This window comes from Tripterygium wilfordii, chromosome 21 (genome assembly GCF_013401445.1).
Source record: "Tripterygium wilfordii isolate XIE 37 chromosome 21, ASM1340144v1, whole genome shotgun sequence".
NCBI classification, from domain to species: Eukaryota; Viridiplantae; Streptophyta; class Magnoliopsida; order Celastrales; family Celastraceae; genus Tripterygium; species Tripterygium wilfordii.
In genome coordinates, this window is record NC_052252.1 from 1,936,131 (window position 1) to 1,956,834 (window position 20,704).

Below are 20,704 nucleotides of genomic sequence, written 5' to 3' on the forward strand. Positions count from 1 at the left end.
GATTGAGGAATGCCATGAGCCTATGATATTGCACATTTTCTCACTATCATATGAATATTTAATGTGGCAAGGACCACTAATTCTAAGGCATGACCATAAGTCAATTTAAGGCCTTAAAAAAAATTAATAGCTTTTCTTTTGCCCATAGCAAAAGAAAAGAACATATGCTCACTGTCTTCTCCAAGCAAACTCCTTTTCTTCCACAGAAATACACACACACCCCCCCCCCTCTAGACCCACCTAAGGAATCCATTCCCTTTCTGTTTTTCCTTCTCCTTTCACTCTCACATACTCTATATCATGTCTTTGCCTTTAAATATCAAACCCTTGTTAATTAATTTGTTGAATATACAAAAGGAAGGGGGATGATATGGGGGGCTTGTTCTCACATCCTAAAAAGCACAACCAAGGAGGCTATGTTAGAAGAAGAAGCAGCAGCAGCAGAACTAGAAACTTAGACGCACCAAGAGAAGCAACCCCATATATATACCCAAAGATGACGTCCAGAGAAGTATCATCTAATTTGGACAGAAGTGGCAGTAGCACCAGTATTGATCATGGCAGTGCTAGTAGTATTCAAAAGAAAGGCAGCTCTCTGGGAGAAAAGAAGCCATCTATGAAGATGAAATATGCTTTCATCCCTGATACCTTTTCTTCACTTGACCAGGTTTGTCCTTTTTCATGACTAATTTTATGGTAGACATTGTTTCTTGCAATTTCTTGCGTCAAGAGCTAGTCTGTCAGCTGTGCTTGGCTAGCTCGTTGTTTAACTTAACCCTCAGTCGAGATGGTTAACACACATTTGACTTAGATGGCACTCAAGTTCGAGTCCGATTCCCACTTATATAATATTAATATATTATCTCTATAAATAGTACACGCGTTTATTGATGATGTCAACACGGTTATGTTTGGTGGTGGTAGATGTAGATTTGTTTAGTGAGTGATGATGAAAGGTTGTCTCAATGGGTGGAGTTATCTTTTATGGGTGGTCCTTGATATGGGATCCACAACAATTACTTTGTTGGGTTAAAGTAACTGGGCTTGCAATTAGACTTTGTTTGGGCCTGGCCTGCCAAGCATTGGTAAAAGCTTCTAATACATCTAATTTCAGAAGACCATTTCTTGGAGGTGTTCTTAAAGTTCTTACTACTTTGTGTTATCAGAAGTCACTTGTGTTTCCAAGTTACCTTATTGCAAGGCATAAATGGTTGCTGTTATAAGTTTCTGGTTCTGGTTTTGTTTCTTTGCTTTCACAGGTTACAGTGGCCTTGAGAGAAGCTGGTCTGGAATCATCCAACCTTATTGTTGGAATTGATTTTACCAAAAGCAATGAATGGACAGGTATACATATCTTTAGAACTTCTGTTCATCGTTTTGCAAGTTCTTCATTCATGGACTTGTATTCAATCTTTGTCTATTTGGGAGCCAAATGCATTGAAATGTTGTTATTGCAGGCAAAGTCTCATTCAATAACCGGAGTCTGCACGCCATTGGTGATACGCCTAATCCATACGAGAAAGCAATCTCAATCATTGGAAAGACTCTAGCTCCTTTTGATGAAGACAACTTGATCCCTTGCTTTGGCTTTGGCGACGGTAAATTAATTAGTCTGCTCCCCCTCACAAGTTGATGATGAATAATCCTACTGCCTTTTGTTCCATTTCTTCTGATAAAGAATCGTGATTGGATTGATTTTTTTTGTTCATTATAGCCACTACTCATGATCAAGAAGTTTTTAGCTTTCACAGTGATCATTCATCTTGTCATGGTTTTGAAGAAGTTCTGTCCTGCTACAAAAATATAGTCCCAAACTTGAGACTTTCAGGTCAGATTTCCATCCAGTGTGTCATCTGATCAAGCAAATTTGCAACACAATTTGTCTCTCATTGATGAATTATGTTATTGCTTTCAGGGCCGACGTCGTATGCACCGGTAGTTGAGGCTGCCATTGACATTGTGGAGAATAGTGGAGGCCAGTACCATGTCTTAGTCATCATCGCAGACGGCCAGGTACAATCAGAAACTCAATCTGTTTTCTCTGTTTATATCTAAAACATTGTCAATGCCATTGCTTTTGTTGTGAAGGTTACTAGAAGTGTCAATACAAGTGATGGAGAACTGAGTCCCCAAGAACAGAAAACAATTAAGGCAATTGTTGATGCAAGGTTGATCCTGCTTAACATTGCATATCAGCATTAAGATTAAATCTTCTTTGTTTTCATTCTGATCCTACTTAATGTCCAGTCAATATGCACTCTCGATCGTTCTTGTTGGAGTTGGTGATGGACCGTGGGAAGACATGAAGAGCTTTGATGACAAGATACCTGCCAGAGAATTTGACAATTTTCAGGTACTGCTCCAGTGATCTTAATGTTTAGAGAAACAAAAAAAATCTTGTCCTAAATCCTGTTGTATAGGACCTAACAGTGTTCCTAACAATGTGCAGTTTGTCAACTTCACTGACATTATGTCCAAAAACAAGACTCCTTCAGAGAAAGAAACAGCATTTGCTCTTGCTGCCCTCATGGAGATCCCCATCCAATATAAAGCAGCAACTGAGCTTCATTTAATCGGGTATTGAACTCTATTTTTTTTTCCAGGAACTCTAATCTTCTTATTCGTCCCTTACATTCTTCTGCATATTATTACTGACTGGTTTTGGTTCTATTGTGTAAAAGTCAAAGGACGGGAAGAGCTAAAAAAGTGGCTCTGCGGCCTCCTCCAGTTCCTTATGCTCGTCGTGCACCAACAGAACGTCAAGAAAGCAACCTCTCAGCAACCATAACAAATGAAGCGCAGGTATGACAATGATCTTAATCTTTCTTTGCCAACACTGGTCCTAATGATTCATGGTTTTTTTACCAACAAGTATCCTTGTTTATATGTATTCTTTCATTTAAAATGTAGGCATGTCCTATTTGTCTGACTAATGGGAAGGACTTGGCCTTCAGCTGCGGTCACATGGTAAGTACTGGCCCATATGTATTGCTGCCTTTGGTATTTTTTCCCCCTTTCTGGCATGACACACTGGTGATAGTGAATGACAATAATTTTTGCCTGCAGACTTGTAGAGAATGTGGATCAAAGGTGTCCAACTGTCCCATCTGCCGTCAGCGGATAACTGAGCGCATCAGGCTGTACGCTTGACTGCAGCACAAGAACTCCGAGTAGCGTACGTACATAATCTTTGTTCTTCTGAATACATAAGTTTGGATTTCCTGTAGAAAGCGAGACAAGAATGTGCTGCGAGTGTATATTGTCTAATTGGTTTTCTCTATGGGATCTTCTCTCCCACACCTTATCTGTGTCTATATTATATTCTGTACTTGTTTCCAATGTATATTTCAGGGCAATTGTGTCAAAATCCAGCATGCCACTGGTTATGAATCAAGAGACATTTCTATCACTAACATAACCACAGTTTCACCTGTTTTAACAACAATTAAACATGTTGGCGTCAACGAGGGAATTTTGTTCTGCATTTTGAGTTCTAAGAAACAAAACCATAAAACCATCAAGCTTCTGAATCTACCGTTACTGGCTACGATATTGTTTGCAATCATATAAAGGTAAAGCGTGCAATTGGCATTCAAAGTGTCTACTTTCATGATATAACAACCACAAGTTTCCATACAATTTCATACTTCCAATCGGCAACAAAAGCCTTGTGCCTTGTTTGTAATGTTGAGTTCAAAAGCACAACAGAATGATGCATAACACCCAAGAAAGAGAGACTTTCTAACTTGGGTTTTTCACAAACATACAGAGAGGGCCTGAAACAGAAGTATGAAAACCACGTAGATTTGAGTAATGATCTACTTCTTCATATCCTTGTCAGTCTTGTGTTCCTTGTCAGCAACAGTGTCTATCTGCTCTGGGACTGGTTGAATTCTCCAGTAAGGTTTCCTGGTCAATGTCTCTCCCCTAAGAGCAGCAACATATGGATCATCTGTATCCTCTTTCTGCTGCAGCTCCCCAAGGTATCGACCAGCCTCTCTTGATTTACTTTCCCCATCATCTGAAACGACAAAGAGAAGTCGAAATATGAAAAGATATGCCATGTAATTGATTCACAATTGCACCAAAAACAAACCAATGCATATTTTTATATTTGTAGAGCACAAAGTAACCAACTAGGGGCAACCGGAGAGGATACATATTAATCATCAAAATTGATCCTTAAGGTATTCTCATGGCACAGAGAGGGTTCATGAGTGACATGGATCAGTTCAAACTTTTAAAAATATGCCACAAGTCATAAACAACGAAAGTAACAGACAAGAACTCAACCTAGATAGATGGAAATGGAGGTATCAGAATTATAAAACATGTTAACATCTCTTTTAATACAGGAACTTGTTCACCCAACCAGTCACAAAAATTCTTTCTTTCTCCAACACATAATCAGTAATAGAATACTCTCCCCATAAAAGCTGTGACAAGGGAACAATCTATATAAAAAAATTAACAGATAAAAAGTGAATATAGAGGAATGGAAATGGTGTTTGAGAAATGAGAAGTATGTACCACAGATTCAGGTCGGGCAGTCTGGCGGAGGTGGGCCTCGAGCTCCGGGTTTCGAGTGTTGGTGGCCTGCATAACGCAATATCCGATGACATCAGGAACGACGTCGAATAGAATGGCGAAGCCGACCAAGACTCCCTAGTCTTCCTTCACTATACCACCTCCATGTCTCGCTCTTCTCCCACAGCATCGACATCTTTCTCGACTCCGATAGAAGCAGAAGCAGAAGCAGGCCCAGGCAATTGTACGAGTCCTGGCTAGCTTGGGCCTAGCACAGAAGGCCCAAAATAAGTTAAGTTTCTCCTCGGCCCACCAAGTACTATGTTTTGGGCTGGATCAGATTTGACAAAAACCCAAGATCTACAAACGATTTGTCGGATTTGACATTGGAATGTGAATTTTGACTAGTCAAAAGAAAAAGAAAAAAAGGTTAATTATGTGCACATAACGAGGGGTGTAAAGTGGACGAACTATTTGTGAGCTACTCCCGGTAGCCCGTTAAGGGCTCTGCCCGTTTATTAGACGAGTCGAGTTCGAACCTCTTTTCAAGTGCTCGTTTATTAAAAGGGTCGCGTTTGAGCTTGAACAAGCTCGGCTCGTGTAATTAATTGTATGGAAGCTCGGCTCTTAAGATCGAGGGCCTATTTATTAGGTAACAAAAATTATTTTCAAATACGAGATAAATTATTATTTTTAGAATTTTTTTGACATAAACGGAATTTTAACAAGTTGAGCTCGAATTTGACATATTTTAATGAGCCGAGCCCAAACATAATTTTTCAAGCCCTAAGAAACCTCGAGCTCGGCTCGAATTCGAACAAAAATATGACGAGCTGAGCCTGAGCATGCCAGTTGTCAAAATTCGGCTCGGCCCATATATTTACCTCCCTAAGCATATATGATCTTTTAACATTGTCTATAAATATATGATATATGTATATATATAGTCCTTTTGGGTCATCATCTCCTTTCAGTATTTTTTTGATGTCTGTCTTGTTATATAAGGGAACAATGGTCCCTCTGAAAATCTCAGTTTGTGAATGGTGGGGCGGTCGAAAGTTGCTAAAGTGTCATTAAGCTCTATATATGGGGGCCTCAATAATATTGCAAATGAAGGAACAAAAAGCTATATAGTATAGTTTGAGTGGGCAATTAAGGGTATGTAAATGACATATATGCCCCCCAAGTTCATTACTTGAAAGTTGAAAGCTACAACTCACAAGGCCTCTTATGAAAAAAAAGAAAGAAAGAAAGTGATGAATATATTTTTTGTCTTTTGTGCACTAACTAAAATGGCAAAATGTATACATACATACATACAGCCGATATTTTTGAACATGCATGTGCTTTAGCTTTACCACCTCAAGTAAGAATCTACACAAACAGTACCATGCATCGATCATCACCACCACCTTTGGCCTTTGCTTTGGTTTATAAATTATACTTCTCTCAACTCTCAAAGTCTCTACTCTACTTGGTTGCTGTTGCTTTGATTTGATCTCTAGCTCTCTCGTGAAAGGATGCATGGCTTTACAACTCCATTTAACATACCTAACAGCCAACGTTTTCTATATTTATAATCTTCTTTTGGATATAATTAATCTTATATGAGATTATCATAATTAATTTGTCTATATCAAATTAAAAAACAATGGGACTGCTAGACCAAAAACAATGACGCTATTATTGGTAGTAGCATCATTGCAACCATTTGGGCGATAGCTTAGTTGGTGAATCTCTTTGAGGTCAAATTGTATGGACCGTGGAGGATTTGTGTTTGAATGTTACTCGAAGCAATACCCTTGTGACCAAGCGTTAGTCTTTAATCAAACTTACCTTGTTGTCAGGTAGAAAACTTCTCGATGGCACATGCCTGATGCTGACGGTCCAATATGGGACTAAACTCAGGTCGCCTGAGTTTAGGGCCATATTGAATGTGTAAAGACAAATTTGTTTGATGTCGTTCTTAGTTACTAAAACAAAAATAGTGTCATTGTAAAAAATAAACAATAATCATTAGGCTTTTAAAATGAAAAATAATGAAGTAGGCTCATTGTAAAAAAACTAACACTAATACATGCTATTTGGAGTAGCATCAAGTATTATATTGGTCCATACAAAAAAAAAAAAGTATTATATTGGTAATAAATTTTATGAGTGTTACATTTGGATTTAAGACGGGGAATGAGGAAAAAAAAACTCATGAATACGAGAGAAAGAGAGACCAGTCAAAGATTTTGTGATTGTAATGATTAAAGTGGATACTGATGTCTTTACCCGAATAGAAATGATATTTTAGTTAAAGGAATTAAAGGGCTTAGATTAGTTGTCGAGAGAGAGAAGCATGTGTAAAATTAGATGTCAGAGAACCCCAAAAAAAAGAGAAAAACACAAAACAGTAAAGAAAAAGTAGTTTGGATGGCTGGAAAAAGAAAGCAACAAATCCTAAAACTATATATATATTAGAAGAAATAAAGCAAAAGCAAAGCTTGTGACGGTGTGTGATGACAGGTAGGTTTTGTTCAAGATGAGCCCCATCAACTGTTGAATGATAAAAGTGTTCTTTTTCATCTTTCAGATTTCAAAGAAAAATTAAAAAAAAAATAATCATAACAAAATAAAATAGAGCATGGAAATATATATATATATACACACACACACACTTCATATGCCACCATTGTGTGAAGATGTAGAGGAGATTCTGTTCATCATATCATGTAAATCAACTATTACTACCAAAGTTGTGTGAGCTTTGAAAATGTTTAAATATTCCGACTTAGTAAAAAAATAATCTTTACTAGGTGTGTTTTTGAGACTCCAAGTAAAGATAAAGATATGCGTGCCTTCTTCTTTTATATTTCTCGTACACAATTTTCGGCTTTAGGATTCAATTTTGTCTATAAACTATGTTAGGCAAAAAAAATAAAAAAACCCTCAAATAATGATATCATACAAGTTTATCCTTTGGCTCGGATCGTTGGCCACAAAAGTATTATTTTCAATGAGAATCGGAACTCAAGACATTCTGTGTATATACAGTTTAACTCTAGAGAGATTGACTACTAGGCTATCATCAAAGTGATTATAATTTTCTCTACTTCATATTCATGCATTCCCCTTCCTTTTCAGTTAATTAGTCTCCATATATTGAATAGTTGTTCACTAAAACTAATCCTTTTAAAATTACAAATTTTTGAATAAATTCATATTTTGAATTACTTACCATACAAAATAACTATATTATTTCAAATTTGCGATTATTTATAACGATACTTCTTTTTTCTTGAAACAACAAAATTGTTAATTAATAAAGAAAAGTGACAATAGTTTTGGGACACCTAAATTGGGACGGAGGGAGTACATGATTAGTGTAAATTTCTTATAAATTTTCATTGTTTTTCTCTTTCTCCTTCATAAATTCCAATATACATATATGGCCTATAGCTGTATTGCGTGTTGTAGGTTGTGGAATTGGGCAGTTTGTGTATGGTGACCCCACGCAGCCTTTTAAGGGTTTGTTCTGATTTTTGTTAGTTTTGTGAGCAGACAAAACACAGAGAAGCTTCTCATCCCTACTATTGCGTTTTCACACATTGCCTTACACATAGAATCTGAAAAAGCCAAAGTATACTACTCCCATATATCATAATCTCCATTAATTTCCATAGGGGGTCCATGTTTATGTCCACAATAGTGGCCTATATATATATGTCACAAATCTCTCTATAGCTCTCTCTCTCTCTCTCTCTCTCTCTTGGATAAGTGATCAATGGCACCCATGAGTCTCCCTCCTGGATTTAGGTTCCATCCAACAGATGAAGAGCTTGTTGCTTACTACTTGGACAGAAAAATCAGCGGTCACTCCATTGAGCTTGAGATCATTCCAGAAGTTGATCTCTACAAGTGTGAACCATGGGATTTACCAGAGAAGTCATTTTTGCCAAGTAAGGATATGGAGTGGTACTTCTACAGTCCAAGAGATAGAAAGTACCCAAATGGGTCAAGAACAAATAGGGCAACAAGAGCTGGTTATTGGAAGGCAACAGGGAAAGACAGGGCTGTGCAATCAAGGAAGAGAGCAGTTGGGATGAAGAAGACATTGGTTTATTATAGCGGTAGGGCTCCCCATGGCTGCAGAACTAATTGGATCATGCATGAGTATCGATTGATTCACTCCTTGTGTCCTCCCGATCCTTTTGCATCTAATAATGCATCAACTTTGAAGGTATGTATATACATGTGTTTCTTATAATATTTGAACATTATACATACATATACATATACATACATACATACATATATATATACATATGTGCATGGAATGGGTAACTATATATATTATCACTTTAATACCATGTTAATTTGGGAAAATCAATGCATGGGAGACCCATGATTGACTCATGCCACTCTATACATGATCTCACTTTAATCATAATCATCACGTGACAGATATTCTTCTTCTTCTTCTTCTTCCGTTCCTTTTTGAACGTATGTTTCTTTTTTTCCTCGCTCTCAGTAAGAAAGAATATTTAGCTCATCGATCATCAACATCATGATGAAAGACTCTTTAACTTGCTCTCATTTTATCTTTCTTCTTTTGATCTTCTTTAACTTGCTTTTATTGATCTTTGTGTGATATACTCCTTTCTCCAACTGTAATTAATTAATCTTGATTAATTATTTGATATTAACTTAATTATTTTTTTATGAATATTGCACCACAGGATTCTTACGCGCTATGTCGAATCTTCAAGAAATCAATAGAAATTCCGAAAAGAAAAGAAGATAAAGTTGAAGATGATCACTCAAGTGGGATAATAATTAATCGTAGCAGAGAAGTTGAAGATGATGAGAATATGAATAACAATGATAATTCGTTGAAATTCATCCCTAATTCAGATACATCTTCTTCGGATCTCACTCAAGGAACACCAGCTGACGATTTACAAGCTCCGTTTGCCGGCTCCGATGAAGCTAACAGTTCTGCTAAGTACATCTACTCTTTCAATAATCACGTGGAAGCTCACTTGATCTCTTCATCATCAACTTTATTTCAGGTACCTCTACATCTGTCTTAGACTTCTCGTTGTTAATGCATTTATATAATTAAGAATTTGCGCGATGTTTTAACTTATAGCTTAGATGTAAGCATTAGTGGTGAATCTCTCTAGATCGAGCCGTATAGATTCGGAAGGTCCTGAGTTTGATTCCCACTGTAACCAATACCATTGTGATCACGTACGCTCTGGGATTTTGCCCAACTCATCCTGTAGCTTAAATGTGGGCCATACCAAACCAAGATTCATTACAATGATGAATTCTTCTATTTTATTTTTTCTTTATTAGGTTGTTGATGGTATGATGAGTTACTTTGCGAATTAATACCTCATTTACAGCAATATTCGTTGCTTTATTGATTCTGTATATAGCTTTTGTTTACCAAGACTAGAAATTAAACCTTTGATGATTAGCTAGGGTTTTCACACCTAGATAGTTGATACTGTGACAAATGAAAGTAGAATTGTGAATTGAGTGTATGTTACAGTATGTATATGTCTTGGGAATTATATATACATGGCTCACAAAAGCAAACCCTAGCTTTTGATCCTTAAAGCAACAAAAGTTTACTAGTAATTGATGAACTCCCCCCATCTTTTGGCCAAAAAAAAAAAACAAATCACTAGTTAAGACTGATTCAACTACACATAAGCTAGTGTGTTTTTTTTTTCCTTCACCATTTTCAATGAATTCTTTTGACTTAAAACATCTTTCTTAAACATCTCATGTGTTTCTCACTCTCTCACCAACTATATAATTGATGGTTTTTTATTTATGTATCTATTGTTGATTAATGAATAATATTATTCATGTATGATGCAGGACATGGATATGCCAAGCTCTTGGAGCATGCATTGCCAACAACCTTATTATCCTCCCTTAGAAGTGGAAGATTTCCCGCAAATAAACATAATTACAGAGACTATACCATCAAAGACGACGAATGATGATCATCAAAGGATTTACGACGAATACAAGGATTGCATGAATGGAACCTTAGAAGAGATTTTGTCTTTGTGTTCTTCTCAACCAACTTCACTACTCCCCATGCAACGCTACTAAAGTCTAAAGCTAGCTAGCTAGGGAGATTACTTCTCTTCAAGTGCCAGATTGGATACACTAATTAATGGTTTTTTGCTCTCATTTTTTTTTTGAATTTCATATTAAAATTACAGAACAAATTAATTGATCGATATACACAAAGGTTAGAGTAGAAGGGTTTTTTTTAATCATTTTATTGTTGGAGAATTGTTGGGTAATTTTAAGTTGCAAAAGTATTGGATTGGCTTTATGTTTTGGGTTAAGATATTTCTCCTCAGAGCAGAAATATCTCTGACAGACATTCAATACATCCAAAATAGCTTCAACACATCCAAACAATTTTACAAAAGTACTGGACATTATGTCTTGAATAGTGGTGAATTTCTCTAGGATTAAATCATACGGATTTAAATGTCTTAATATAATTTACCCTAGAAGTAATACTCTTGTGGCGACTTGCAAGCATGACGATTTGAATTATGTTCACATTAGATGTCCAATGGACAAACTTATATTGTGTCGTTCTCGATTACACAAAAAACACGAATCCCCCTAACAAAACAACTTATACAATAAAATTAAGTACGTACCCGTTGCTATTAATTATTCCTTTGAATCAATTATTAATCCTAATGAAATATTATACATAGGAGGTTATCTATATTGAATTAAGAATCTATGTACGAAATCAATGTCGCCATCTAGCTATAATTTGATTAGAGGAACATTAAACATTTGTTAAACATCTTAAATTATTCTCGTCAATTGATTAACCCTAATGAAATTAACGTACTTACCACTATAAAATGAAGTTAATAGAAGATTCGTAATCAAGAGTGTCTATACTATATATATATATATATATATATATATATATAATCTGATGGTCAAGAAAACTTCAAAGATGAAGTGTTCTGCTGGATAATCAAGTTTACACTCTTCACATTAAAAATGAAAAAGTATGCATGCAAAGAGAACACATATATATCCAGCACATGGGCTTTATGTTTTGGGTTAAAATATCCGGCCCAATTAGATTGGCTTTGTGCCTTTTATCATCTTCTCTATTTACATTTTTTGTCCCCTTCTCTATATACCTACATGAATATTCTTTGGTATATTCTCAAATATGTGGCGAAGATTACTTCCCTGACTATCATGTAATTTGATCGACTTGGCTTTTCAAGCAACTTTTTAATCCTTTCACACTGTGTACCTAACCAAAAACCGAAAGGACAAAAGTTATTTGAGCAATTTAGGGTGTATTTGAGATTTTGCAATTTTTTAGAATTTATAATTTCAATATAATGAGAGAGAAAAAAATCAGATAGATTTTAAAAATAAAAAAATAAAAATATGGTATGATATGACATACCTTCAAAATTATTAGATTCAAATTGAAAACTCTATAATTCTAAATGAATTATAGAGTTTCCGATCCCTTTAAGCCACATCATCAATGAAATGGTTGGGACGATTCCCTCCTTAGCATTATTGTCTCTAGATTATTTCAATATATTATCAAATAATTAATATGTCTCATATATCTCTAGAATATGTGACTAAACTATTACACAAAAGATTTCTATTTGTGGATAGATATGTGTACGTGTCTAAGTATCATTTGCTAGCATGGCCAAATCATCAACATCAATACAAAAAAGGGAAAAAAAAAATAGAAAATGTTGAATAGAGTCAAAGATTTACCCAAGATTTACTTTATTGATTGAAGACTTTATTGACAAACTCAATATTGATTGAAGACTTTCCTTAATTGAAGATTCGGCAATCAATATTGATTTGTCTAAGTTCATAATTGATGCCTCAATTGTTGACTAATTGATGCCTCAATTGTTGACTAATTGATGCCTCAATTGTTGACTTTGATAGTGACTTTGATAGAGATTGTAATTACGTAGATCATTGATTGTAAACCAATGTAATAGCTATATATAGGTGTTTCCCATTTCAATAAAAGTAATTGATTGCAAAATTAAGTTGGTATCAGAGGCAAGGTTCTCTTAACATACTACCTCTCCATCACCGTAGCTACTAGGGGCCGACTGCTCCAACCATCCGACAGAAGCCGATTGCTTCGTCCATAACAGGTGCCGATTGCACCATTGAACCAGAATCTCATCCAGAAATTACAAACAACTCATGGCTGAATCCGGTGCTCTTATAGTTCCACCTGTGGTGACGCCAACTCAAGAACCAACCTCTATTCCTTATGGGATCAAACTGAATGGCTCAAATTTCACTCTTTGGTCTCAGGTGGTTACTATGTTCGTTGCTGGACGAGGAAAGATGGAATATCTCAAAGGTACGACCTCGAAACCTACTGTTAGTGACTCTACATATAACAAGTGGATGATGGAGGATGCTACTGTAAAAGGCTGGCTTATTGGCTCTATGGAGGCCGATATAATGAATCTTTTTATTCGTTTACCCACTGCGAATGATGTTTGGGATGCTGTGTCTCAAACATATTTTGAGGGTGCTGATAAATCTATTTTGTATGATCTGTCTCGAAAAGCTATGACAACTAAGCAGGCAGGGCGACCTGTGGCTGCATACTATTCCGATCTTAAGGTTATTTGGCAGGAGCTTGATCATCGTCGTCCAATTACCTTTACTCAGCCAGATGTGATTAAGACTCGAATGGCTGAAATTGATGAAGATCGAGTCTATTCTTTTTTGGCTGGGTTTGATGATATATATGATTCTGTTCGGGGAGATATTCTTCGTACTAATCCTCTACCTGGACCTGATAATGCTTTCTCAACTGTGAGACGTGAAGAACTTCGCCGGAATACAATGATGTCTTCAGAAGTTCCTCAGATGGCTATGGCAGTTCGAAAATATGGAACTCCAACAAGTTCTTTGTCACTGTCAGTACCTACTGGTGGTAAATGTACTCATTGCGGCAGCACCAAACATATTGTAGATACTTGCTTCAAAAAGCATGGATATCCCGAGTGGTGGCAGGCTCACAAAGAGCGATTACAAGCTCGAAAAGGTGGTAAAGTTGCGTTATGCACCTCACCTACAGTCCCAATGGCACCGACTCCTTCTTCAATGGATACCATGGCTTCCACTACTCCAGTTGATATCACTCACTCTGTGGTAGATCCTACTCTTCTCCAACAGTCAGGTAGTGTTGGTCTAGCCCTTCTTGCAACAAATTCTGAAAAAGATCCCGGTTGGATTCTTGACTCTGGTGCGACTAATCATATGACCTTTGATGCGTCCTTATTACATGATGCTTGTTTACCAAATTGCTCTACTGTCACCAATGCCAATGGTGTTTCATATCCGGTTACGGGCGCTGGAAGGGTTAACTTAACTCCTTCATTATCCTTGGAGCACACTTTATTGATTCCTGCTCTTTCCAATAATCTTTTATCTGTGCCACAAGTTACTACACAACTAAATTGTTTAGTATTAATATATCCTACTTTTTGTTTCCTTCAGGATCTCTGCAGCGGGGAGATAATTGGGCGTGGTACTAAGAGAGAGGGATTATATTATGTGGAAGATGTTAGTATGGGACGATCTCTATCAGCAAAAGGGTCTTCTAGGGCATCAGAAGATCAGATTCGGTTATGGCATCATCGTTTGGGTCATGTCTCCTTTGGGTACTTGAAATATTTATTTCCTACTTTATTTTCTACATGTGAACCTTCCAATTTTCAGTGTGATACATGTGTTTTGGCCAAGAGTCATCGTGCTACTTATTCTGATAGTACTAATAAAAGAGTTGTGCCTTTTGCGTTGGTTCATTCGGATGTTTGGGGACCTGCCCCTGTTACTACTTCTACTGGCTTTAGATGGTTTGTATTATTTATTGATGATTGCACTCGTATGACTTGGCTTTACCTTATGCGTCATAAGAGTGATGTGGCTGCTTGCTTCCGCACGTTTCATACCATGATCAAAACACAATTCTCTACTAATTTACAAGTTCTTCGATCTGATAATGGTGGTGAATTTGTAAATCAGGAGTTACAAGCTTATTTTCAAACTCATGGAATTTTGCATGAAACCACTTGTCCTTATACACCACAACAGAATGGTGTTGCTGAGCGCCGAAACAGACAAATTTTGGAGATTACACGTGCTGCCCTTATTGGAGCCCACATGGCACCACGTTTTTGGGAAGAAGCTGTTACCACAGCTGTATATCTTTTGAATAGGGTACCCACTCGTGTTCTACAATTTCAGACACCACTTGATAAATTGGCATCCTATGTAACACTGCCATCGCACCTCACACTTCCTCCCCGGGTGTTTGGTTGTGTTGTGTTTGTACATTTACAGAAACATCTCCGCACGAAACTTGATCCTTGTGCCCTCAAGTGTGTATTTGTCGGTTATCATCCTTCACAAAAGGGTTATCGTTGTTTTCATCCTCCTACAAGTAAGTTCTATGTTACTATGGATGTCACCTTTTCTGAACATGAAATGTTTTTTTCTTCACCCAATTCCACGCTTCCGGGCCCGAGTGGTGATACTGTTGTTGAAGCTCCAAATTGGATGGAGTTGTTTCCTGATCCACTGTGTGTTGCCGATACTGTTGCTGAAGCTCCCTCTCTCTCATCTTCGCTAGTACCCACTCCCGATACTCCTCGTACAGATCCTCCTGAGGTAAGCATTGAGTCTGATGTTAATACTAACAATATTTGTGATAATACTTGTGTCTCGATTGAAACTGACAGATACGTACTCCCACCAAGAAGTACTCGTGGTGTTCCACCAGATAGATTTTCACCAGAGGTTGTGCGAAAAGTGAAATATCCTATTGCTCAGTATGCATCCACTCACCGACTGTCAAAGGAATGCCGAAGCTTTGTCAGTAATATGACTGTCATAGATATTCCTACTAAAGTGCAAGAGGCGTTGTTGGATCCAAAATGGGCAACTGCAATGACTGAGGAGATGACAGCACTTGAGAAAAATCAAACTTGGGAATTGGTGGAGTTGCCGAAAGGAAAAAAAGCTGTTGGTTGTAGGTGGGTGTACACCGTCAAGTGCAAGCCTGATGGTTCGGTTGATAGGTATAAAGCTAGACTTGTGGCTAAAGGATTCACCCAGACGTATGGGGTTGATTATCAGGAAACGTTTGCTCCTGTTGCAAAAATTAATACGGTTCGAGTCCTAATATCCCTAGCTGCAAATTTTGATTGGCCTCTACAACAATATGATGTAAAAAATGCTTTTTTACATGGTGAGCTACAAGAAGAAGTTTATATGTCTCTGCCCCCAGGATATGAAGCTCCAGGTGATCAAAGTGTCGTGTGTAAACTGAAGAAAGCCTTATACGGGTTGAAACAATCTCCTCGAGCTTGGTTTGGTCGATTCCGACTTGCTATGAGAAGATTCGGCTATAAGCAAAGTAATGCAGATCACACTTTATTTTTGAAAAGAGTTGGTCATAAATTAACGGCTCTCATTATTTATGTTGACGACATGGTAGTGACAGGCAATGATTCTGAAGAAATGCGTAAACTGAGAGACTATTTGTCAACTGAATTTGATATGAAGGATTTGGGAGGATTAAAATATTTTTTGGGCATTGAAGTTGTTCGTTCTGAGCAAGGAATATTTTTATCCCAACGAAAGTATGTGCTTGACTTATTAACAGAAACTGGTATGCTTGGATGTCAGCCAATTGGATCTCCTATGGAACAAAATCATGGATTGGAAGAGTCTTCGAATCAAACTTCAATAGACAAATTACGATATCAAAGGTTAGTTGGGCGTTTAATCTATTTGTCTCATACGAGGCCAGATATTGCATATGCGGTCAGTGTTGTGAGTAGATTTATGCACAATCCTGGTAAACAACATATGGATGCAGTTATTAGAATTCTGAGATATTTAAAATCTGCACCGGGAAAAGGCTTACTTTTTTCTAAGAATGGGCATGCAGACGTATGGGGCAATACCGACTCAGATTGGGCAGGTAAAGGAGACCGAAGAAGATCAACCACTGGGTATTTAACTTTTGTTGGAGGAAATCTGGTTACTTGGAGAAGTAAAAAGCAAAAAGTTGTCTCATTGTCTAGTGCAGAAGCCGAATACAGAGCAATGGTGAAAGGTATTTGTGAGTTGTTATGGCTCAAACGGCTTATGGGGGAGCTGAGTTTGTCCATTAAAAGACCAATGAAATTGTATTGTGATAATCAGTCAGCAATTAAAATTGCTGAGAACCCAGTGCAACATGATCGGACTAAACATGTGGAAATTGATAGGAATTTCGTGTATGAAAAGCTAGAAGAAAAAATAATTGAAGTTCCGTATATGAAGACCGAAGATCAGTTGGCTGATGTGTTAACCAAGGGAGTGTCAAATTCAGTGTTTGCTGATTCACTTGTCAAGCTGGGCATGTACGATGTCTATGCACCACCTTGAGGGGGAGTGTTGAATAGAGTCAAAGATTTACCCAAGATTTACTTTATTGATTGAAGACTTTATTGACAAACTCAATATTGATTGAAGACTTTCCTTAATTGAAGATTCGGCAATCAATATTGATTTGTCTAAGTTCATAATTGATGCCTCAATTGTTGACTAATTGATGCCTCAATTGTTGACTTTGATAGTGACTTTGATAGAGATTGTAATTACGTAGATCATTGATTGTAAACCAATGTAATAGCTATATATAGGTGTTTCCCATTTCAATAAAAGTAATTGATTGCAAAATTAAGTGAAAAGACGTTCCATGCTTGCATGGCTATAAAAACCCATTATTGCACGCATTACTATTCACAGGAGAAGAGAGAGCTGAGATTAGTTTTCTTTGTAGCAGGAAAATGGAGAGAAAACTAGCATTTGTTGTTGTGGTCTTTTGCTGCTTTGCCATCTCAGGCTGCAACTCATTGCGATTGGAGCAATTCTCTGTCTACAATCCCTCTCTGAAAGCGAAAACCTTTACTTTCTACAAACTGGGTCTTCAATGGCCACAGTCATTCTGTAGATCTGATGGTGTCATTTGTGATACTTCACCCACACAATCCTACTTTACAATCAAGAGCCTCTCCCCACAATATAATCCTGACGAAGAAGTCCCTCCTTATGCCACCAATCAGACTCAGACTTGCACTGATTCCACACCCACATCTCCTAAAGATATTACGGTATATATATATATATATTTTTCTAACATAAACGTACATATATATTAAGAGAACTAATTATTTTTATTTCTTGTGTTTGTAATGATGGAAAAGCTTGGTCTCTTGGGGCAAATTCAACCAGATATGGCGCAATATTGGCCAGATCTTATAAACAGCCCACAGAAAAATCTTGACCTCTGGCAGGACGAATGGGCGAAGCATGGGATGTGTTCTTCATATCCGACAGACCCTGTAAAATATTTTAAGGTCGCCCTGGATTTCATAAAAGCCAACGATCTCCGAGATAGCCTTAGCGCTGGTAAATATATATTATGATATAGTGTCTTATATATACACACACACACATGAATTCTCCTAAAAGAAAAGAATTTATATTATATGACTTAATTGATTAATATGTGTTTTGTGTTTTGGTTTGGCTCGTATATAACAGTAGCTCAAATCATCCCAACAAATAGTCGCACTTACAGTCGCTACGATTTCTCAAACGCTATTACAAGGGCGCTACAAGTGTTTCCCGAGATTTATTGCTCGACAGACGTGAGAGGACAAGTACAGTTGGAAGAGATTCGCATATGCATTGGAATCAGTGGCACTCTCGCAGATCTCAAAGATTGTCCAACGCGATTCAGAGGCTGCGATTCCAACGCACAATTACATTTCCCTGCTGCTCCATGAGGGTTCACCAAGCAATAGCATCTCCATCTCCGGCATGCCTCCATCTATCTATCTATCTCTCTATATATGAAATAATGCCTGCCTATACGTGCGGCAGCTGGATGCATGCCAGGAGAAAGCCATGTGTCTGCATGTAGTTTAAGTTTAAGTAAACAACTTGTCATAACGATCAAGTTGGTTGTGTGTGTGTGTTGTATGATGGTCACAAGCTTCTACTATGTTTTGTGGTATATTAAATAAAAGTTAAAAAGGAGATTGAATCTCTCCTTTTTGTTAAAAATAATATTGCTAACAAGATTTATTTTTTTGAAAATGGGGAGAGGAGTTCGAATCCTGGTCAACAAGATGATACATACCATCTTTATCAATCCAACTAGTGACTCGGGTGTAATAAGATTTAACTGTTATAGGCTTATAGCTATCTAGTCTATTTTTTTTTATCAGACATAGGCTAAACGCCATAGGGACAAAAGACCAAAACAATGCTATGGAATATCACAATCACTATCTAACCAAGAACAAAGAATAGGTCCAGAAAAATTTAACACATACAGAGATATATCAAGATCCTTTGGTGCGGATTTAAAATGCGGACTAAAGAATAGATGTCATTTTGTTAAACAAGTGGGACTTAAATCAGTGGATACCACTTTTCATTTAACATTTTGAAAAAGCAATCCGCACAGAGAATTCCTTATATATTGATTAGTCTATAATCTATAGTCATGAATTAACAATAAATAATATTAATTGCAACAATCAATATTATTTACTTACTTGCCATCATTAGTTTTTTTATTTTTATTTTTTTTTAAAGGTTTAAGACCTGATGGCAAAGCCGACAAAGTGAGACAACAGACTTAACTCTTCTCTTCCCAAGCAAACAGGGCAAAAGAACAAGACAACAGAAATTAAGAAAACAAAAGCGAAGTCACTGTACAGAAGACACCAATCTAGGACCCAAAGCACGATCCCTTTCCACCAACACCAAGATATCATGCGGGAGTTCGCTGTGCTCTAAAGCACTTCATTCTCGTCTTGTACTTGCTCCTATCTTATCTCTTTCTAAAACTCACAACATCTATTATCTCTCAACCTCGCACCCCTCTCTCTCTTGCTCTTCATGATCGACTCTCCCTCTATATCTTCCTCTCTAAGATTCGCCTCTCTCTCTCGCTTTGTTTTTATGTTTTATTGGAATTTTTCGCATCATTTTTTTTATCCGAACTTATGACCAAATCTTGATATATTGTAGAATGTTTGGATGTGTTGCAAATGTTGTGGATGAAAAAAAATTGAAATCTCGATTTTGTCCGATTTGAAAGGACATGAGTCATTTTTTGGATTAAAAAGAGTGAGGCTATTACCAAAAATAGCGAATTGAAAAATCTGATGAAATCGATATATTATGTGTGAAAATTGAAGATCCGGATAAACAGTTGCAGAAAACATAGATATTTCTGTTTGAGTAATTATATGTACTCCGTTTGGTATGAAATTTCATATGAAGATCCTTACAAACTTTAAAAATTTTATTATTAAATTATCATTTTCTTTGATGTGTCTTATCTCTAAAATATGTGGCTAAGATTACTTTATATTATTTTATTCGATTTGTCTTTCCTACCGACCTTTTAACCCTTCCACACCAACTAGTAAATACACCATCGGGCTTTCGCCAAGTTCGTATTTATTTGCAACAAAACAAGTTTGTTTTCTAAAATAATTTACTTTTAAAAATAACATATTAATATTTTATTTGGCAATAAAAAATGTGCTTGTTGGGTGATGAAGACCTAGTTGACCTAGTTGCAACAAAATACCAAGATGAGTTAGGTACAACCACCAAACTAAAAAATGAAGCGAATCACATACAATCAAGAGGAATTAGAGGCAAATGACGCAAATCATGGAGGAATTGTCTCGAGCAACCATGATCAATGATGAAGCAAATTATTGACATTGAGGGTGCGTTTGGTAAGAGGGTAAGAATTTGGGGGTATAATTTGTTACCCATGTAAATGTTACAAGGGTAATAATAATTATGGAGAATAAGTGTTACCCTTGTTTGGTAAAGAAGGGTAAAATTTACCCAAGTCTTCATTACTCTTGTTTGTTACGACTATACATTACTGGTGTAATACCATTACCCTTGTTTGTTATTATTGTAATGAACCAAACTAGAAAAAAGTGAGATTATGTTTTTTATTGTTACAACTATCATGTATCAAAAATTTAAAAATATAGATACATATGCA

At 36.8% G+C, this 20,704-nt stretch overlaps 3 protein-coding genes and 1 pseudogene across 3 annotated transcripts; 3 read left to right on the forward strand and 1 right to left on the reverse strand.

Moving 5' to 3' along the window:
- Positions 1-244: 244 nt before the first annotated feature.
- On the forward strand, positions 245-3,390 carry LOC119988298 (E3 ubiquitin-protein ligase RGLG4-like). Its single transcript, XM_038833280.1, has 11 exons — positions 245-667; positions 1,260-1,344; positions 1,458-1,598; positions 1,715-1,828; positions 1,916-2,013; positions 2,089-2,168; positions 2,248-2,353; positions 2,450-2,577; positions 2,682-2,802; positions 2,911-2,967; positions 3,067-3,390. Exons 1-11 carry the CDS (start codon positions 371-373, stop codon positions 3,148-3,150), a joined length of 1,311 nt encoding a protein of 436 aa, XP_038689208.1. The 5' UTR covers positions 245-370; the 3' UTR covers positions 3,151-3,390.
- A 195-nt stretch (positions 3,391-3,585) lies between these two features.
- LOC119989819 lies at positions 3,586-6,456 on the reverse strand (annotated as a pseudogene).
- A 1,836-nt stretch (positions 6,457-8,292) lies between these two features.
- Positions 8,293-10,731, forward strand: LOC119990061 (NAC domain-containing protein 45-like). Its single transcript, XM_038835878.1, has 3 exons — positions 8,293-8,752; positions 9,252-9,584; positions 10,408-10,731. The coding sequence occupies exons 1-3, from the start codon at positions 8,297-8,299 to the stop codon at positions 10,645-10,647; spliced, it is 1,029 nt and encodes a 342-aa protein (XP_038691806.1). The 5' UTR covers positions 8,293-8,296; the 3' UTR covers positions 10,648-10,731.
- Positions 10,732-17,411: 6,680 nt separating this feature from the next.
- LOC119989933 (extracellular ribonuclease LE-like) lies at positions 17,412-18,635 on the forward strand. The gene is made up of 3 exons (XM_038835707.1): positions 17,412-17,768; positions 17,862-18,066; positions 18,202-18,635. Exons 1-3 carry the CDS (start codon positions 17,445-17,447, stop codon positions 18,444-18,446), a joined length of 774 nt encoding a protein of 257 aa, XP_038691635.1. The 5' UTR covers positions 17,412-17,444; the 3' UTR covers positions 18,447-18,635.
- Positions 18,636-20,704: the final 2,069 nt, after the last annotated feature.

Coding starts and splice junctions, on each gene's coding strand:
- LOC119988298 (XM_038833280.1), top strand. CDS start 371: ATGGGGGGCTTGTTCTCACATCCTAAAAAGCACAACCAAGGAGGCTAT. Junction 1,829..1,915: donor CCCAAACTTGAGACTTTCAG/GTCAGATTTCCA, acceptor TATTGCTTTCAG/GGCCGACGTCGTATGCACCG. Junction 2,803..2,910: donor CCATAACAAATGAAGCGCAG/GTATGACAATGA, acceptor TTTAAAATGTAG/GCATGTCCTATTTGTCTGAC.
- LOC119990061 (XM_038835878.1), top strand. CDS start 8,297: ATGGCACCCATGAGTCTCCCTCCTGGATTTAGGTTCCATCCAACAGAT. Junction 8,753..9,251: donor ATAATGCATCAACTTTGAAG/GTATGTATATAC, acceptor ATTGCACCACAG/GATTCTTACGCGCTATGTCG. Junction 9,585..10,407: donor CATCATCAACTTTATTTCAG/GTACCTCTACAT, acceptor TGTATGATGCAG/GACATGGATATGCCAAGCTC.
- LOC119989933 (XM_038835707.1), top strand. CDS start 17,445: ATGGAGAGAAAACTAGCATTTGTTGTTGTGGTCTTTTGCTGCTTTGCC. Junction 17,769..17,861: donor CATCTCCTAAAGATATTACG/GTATATATATAT, acceptor ATGATGGAAAAG/CTTGGTCTCTTGGGGCAAAT. Junction 18,067..18,201: donor CCGAGATAGCCTTAGCGCTG/GTAAATATATAT, acceptor CGTATATAACAG/TAGCTCAAATCATCCCAACA.